At 43.5% G+C, this 4,439-nt stretch overlaps 1 protein-coding gene across 1 annotated transcript in view; it reads right to left on the bottom strand.

The window, feature by feature from the left end:
* Window positions 1–4,439, bottom strand: part of NDFIP1 (Nedd4 family interacting protein 1) — a 31,816-nt gene that overhangs the window by 1,438 nt on the left and 25,939 nt on the right. Inside the window, exon 6 of the mRNA XM_010001243.1 lies at window positions 1,535–1,601. Coding sequence (XP_009999545.1) covers window positions 1,535–1,601 — 67 coding nt within the window. The remainder of the gene's footprint in view (window positions 1–1,534; window positions 1,602–4,439) is intronic.

The raw sequence follows: 4,439 nt of genomic DNA, 5'->3' as shown, positions 1-4,439 counted from the left end.
TAAGGGCTCAACTACTTAAGCCTCCTTCTTTAAAGTCCCATTAGGAAGGCAGACAGTTCAGCCTTAAAGCTAAAGACTTGTAGGCATTAAGGTCTGGAAAGACCTTCAGGCAGGACAGTATGTTCAAGTCTGTGGGAGAGCTTTTAAAGAGCAGAGGTGTGCAGGAGTTCTGTTTCTTCAGGAACTAGGCAGAAAAAGCAACAGAATGCAAAATTCAGACCATTTGTTCCTTCTGGGACATGAGCCAAAGACACCAGCACAATCTTCTAACAACATTTTGTGACCTTTACTCATGAGGGAGATTTAGGTGAGACATTAGAAGGAAATTCTTCACTATGAGGGTGGGGAGAGCCTGGCCCAGGTTGCCCAGGGAAGCTGTGGCTGCCCCATCCCTGGCAGTGTTGAAGGGCAGGTTGGATGGGGCTTGGAGCAGCCTGGGCTGGTGGGAGGTGTTCCTGCCCATGCAGGTGGTTGGATCTAGATGGTCTTTAAGGTCCTTCCAACCCAAACCATTCCCTGATTCCATGTTTAGGACATACCACATGTCTCAGGCATGTGATCTATTCTGAAAGACACACCTGCCAAACACAGTAATGGAATCCAATCAATATAGGATTCCTCAGAGCAAAAACTCAGGAAGAAATGCCAAATATTCCTCTGCTCCTCACCAAGTCAGTCTGGACTGTGCAGGAACAGAAGACACAAATGGGATACCAAGAAACAACTGTTTTCTGATGCCTTGTGTTTTAAAACTAGTCAAGAAAAGTCTGGCCTAAAAGAGTCACTACAAATAGAGTTAAAAACAAAACGTAAGTTCAAGAAAGTAGAAAGTTTACCTTTAGTAAATAAAGAGAACTCTGGTTCTGGGGAGAGTGGAAAAAGTATCTGGCATCTTCCTAACCTTTGCATAATTAATGAATCCTCTGAGGAACAGCAGAAAACCTGGATGGAAGAAACACATTTGTCCAGTTAACACAGGTTTTACTTCTTCAGGTAGAAAAGGAGCAGTCAGTTCAGCTCCCCAGTACCACCACAGAGGAACCCAGGTTGCTGGGATGCACAACAGCTGATTAAATACAGCTCTTTTTTTTGTATCAATGACACCTAATCTTTCCATTTCAGACAGTCTTAAAAACAAACTTCCCTTGGGCAATCACAAAACTTCTGACTCCACATGAGATCCAGTCCCTTCCAAAGGAGGGAGGAAAAAAAAGAAGACAGACCACAACCCACTCTTCCATTTAAGATGAAGAACAGAAACATCAGTTACTCTAAAGACAAGCATTGTTCTCCTCTGTACTCCTGGATGATAAACAGGATGCTGCCACCAAGAAATGACAACAAAGGGACAGTGTCTGTGTGTGCCTTTAACACCCAGCAGGCATTCAGCAAGGGGAGGAGTGCTGGGAGGGTCACATTTCAGTTTCACCTCTACACACACGTTTTAATAGCCAGTAAAGCTGTGCTCACAAAAGCCCTAATTGCACTTTACAGAGTTTCAAGATGCATTCCCTCTTTCCCCCAGAACACTCACCTAGTACAAGGAAGACCCACCAGAGCCAATACTGGCCATCAAAGTAACCAGGAAAATAGGTGGAGAACTGAAAAAAATAAATAAAAAAAAAAATCCAGTTAGAGCAGATGGCAGTTTCTGAACCCAAATGTTTTCTCACTGATTTCAGCAGTGAGCAGACCAAGCCCACTGTACACACATCCTACATGGCCTCCACTGCACAGGCTGCAGGGAACAAGGTCTCTCCAACAATTTCTACTTCAGCTTTTCCCACACCCATCAAACCAACTCTCAGACCTCGGGGAACTTCACTGTCAGTGGATAATGCAGTATAATTTTTTTTTGTTTTAATTTTATTCAGGTTTGAAAGCCTAACAAAATGTAAGCTTGATATCAAAATTTAAATAAAATCCAGAGTTAATGCCACCTGTTTCTGTCAAGAGCTCTTACTCCAGCAAATAGTTCCTAACTGCACTGTTACAAGATGACCCCAAAAATCTTGACTTTCTACAGAAAACGTTAACAGATACTGTATTTACAAATTACAGTTCCTAGCCCAAAGAGACACAGTATGAATTGGCAGCTTAACAACAATGCTCTCTACTTCCACTTATGCACAGCTAATAAGATTTTTTGCTTAAAATTCAAAGTTTGACCTCAGATCCTCTGGGCTCCTCTCAGACACCTTCATTCACAGGTTCCAGATCAAGCTTTTCTGGTATTTTCTCACAGTCCCTCAAAAAAATATTTTTACTTTTTTTTTTTTTTCTTTCCTTCCATTCCTCCATCATCAGCAAATCCACAGCCTCTTTTTTTCCCCCCCCAGAAAGGGCTGTCTTTCTTCCCCTCCAACTTTCAGAAATGCTCCCTCAGCAGAGGTCTGTGCTCAGCACGGCCACCCAGGCTCCCACCACACAAAGCAGTTCTGGCCAGTTCAGACCTTTCCTCTCCCTGCCTGACCTGCGGAGGGGAGGGAGCCCAGTGGATGTTCCAACAGCCTGGATATGCTGGGAGTTTATATGGAAATAAAGCAAACCAGGGCAGTGTACTCCTCCTGCTCCCCTGCTGCCTGTGCCGCAGGCAGGACACACCAGAGGGCACCAGCGGGCTTCTCCATCCCATGACAGGCGGCAGCTGCCTCCTCTTCCTCCAGCAACAGCAACCCTGGCTCCTATTTCTCTAGTCCTTCTTTCCCTCACCCTATCAGCCACGCTCACAGCTATCCCACATCTTAGAGAGCTGTTTTTTTTCTCAGAGGAGCACCAAAGGAACATCACCCACGAGAGGCAGATCTCTCTGCTGACAGCAGGGTTTGCCTGAGCTGGATCAGGTTTTACAGGGATCAGACCATTGTCACTGCTCAACACATAAACACACTTTGATCCAATGCTTTGTCAGACAGAGCCATACTTGGCTGTGCAATCTTTCTTCTCTTTTCTTTCAGTAATAATTCCAGCATATAACCAGGACAGAATGATGAAAAATCTCTGTTATCAGTGAGTAAGGGGCTCAAAATCTATTTTGGTATAAAAGGCTAAATTTATAACTAACTTCAGTATAAATGGGATAAAAATGAGCCAGGGAAAAAGGGTACCAGTGTCTATGTATGTGTTTTTTCACTACACAACTTACCCTGACAATAAGGATCCATTTGATAAGAGACAGTCCAAACCCAGAAATGGCCCCATATCGTCCTGCAGCTGATGTAGTCAGACAGAAAGACAGGAAAAATCCAATCCAGTTGAAGAGGAATGCCACTGAGAAAGCAGGAGAAAAGCAGCAGGTCAAGCTTCCTTTACATTTCCAGGAAAAAAAAAAACAAACATAACCCTCTTGCACACTGTTTTTTCCTGCTGCTACCTAAAAACAAATGTGAAAATCACTCCAGCTGGTTTGTGTCACTGCCTGGAAAAAAAGTAGAGTTCCACCATGTACTTACTGAAGAAGGTGAGCATGAAAATACCATCATTTCCTATCCTCAGCTGGTCAGTGTCATCAAAGTCATCCCGTGTCACAAAGTCATCATCCTGCAAATCAAAGGGACATAAGACATTTATGTGAATAGGCTTCAAATGCAAGCAGAAAAAATTCCTGCTTCTCATCCTGAAATGGTGCAGGTCATGAAATACTACATCACTGGTGGTATCTTGCCCTTCTAAGACAGTCAAGATTGGGCATGTTCTTGTTCTACTGTGAATTCCCCTATTCAATAAAACAAAAACAACCCTTACCACCTCAGGAAGGAATCTGGCTTCTGTGAAAAGTATAACAAGCAGTGAAGATATAAAGGTAGCAGGGGTGGAGGAAGAGGTAACAAGAGATCATATTGAAAAGAAAAAAAAGAAATTAAAATTTAAAAAATAATTACTCCAACAGAATGGTTTTATCAGCCTTCTATCAGCTACACTGAACTCTGGAAAAGTCAACTAAGTAAGGGACAGGAGTATTCAGCATAGATGTGCTAGATGGATGAACAGTTAATCTTAAATCTTTTAAAAAACAACCAAACCCCAATAAAAACCCACAGTGACAGTGCACACAGACACAGGGCAGTTCCTCTGTCAGCTTGCCAGGCTAATCTGCACAGCACATGGTGGCATTTCTGAGAGCTCTTACATCATCACAGCAACCCGGAGGAAGATTAAAAAAAACAAACCATCAGCTCCAGAGCTCTTGGGGTGTGTGATACCACCAGCCCAGAAAGCTTAAAAAAGAGTCTAGACACTTGATGGGCAGGAGTTAAACCAGAAATTGTACAGCAGAAATGTGAAGGACATCCAGGCAGACCAGCCTACTCACCCGCCCAGGAACCAGCGGGATTGTGGCTTCAGCCTTGGTTCTCTCTGCCTCATCATAACTAGGCAGTGTTGTGGCCACGTTGTAAGATGGAGGCTTAGGGAACCCTGACTCATCCTTGTAGTCAAAA

Source organism: Chaetura pelagica, unplaced genomic scaffold, assembly GCF_000747805.2.
Source record: "Chaetura pelagica isolate M959 unplaced genomic scaffold, ChaPel_1.0 scaffold177, whole genome shotgun sequence".
In the NCBI taxonomy this organism is placed as follows: Eukaryota; Metazoa; Chordata; class Aves; order Apodiformes; family Apodidae; genus Chaetura; species Chaetura pelagica.
Note: the sequence above shows the minus strand (reverse complement) of the source record. Positions and strands in the feature narration are given on the sequence as shown.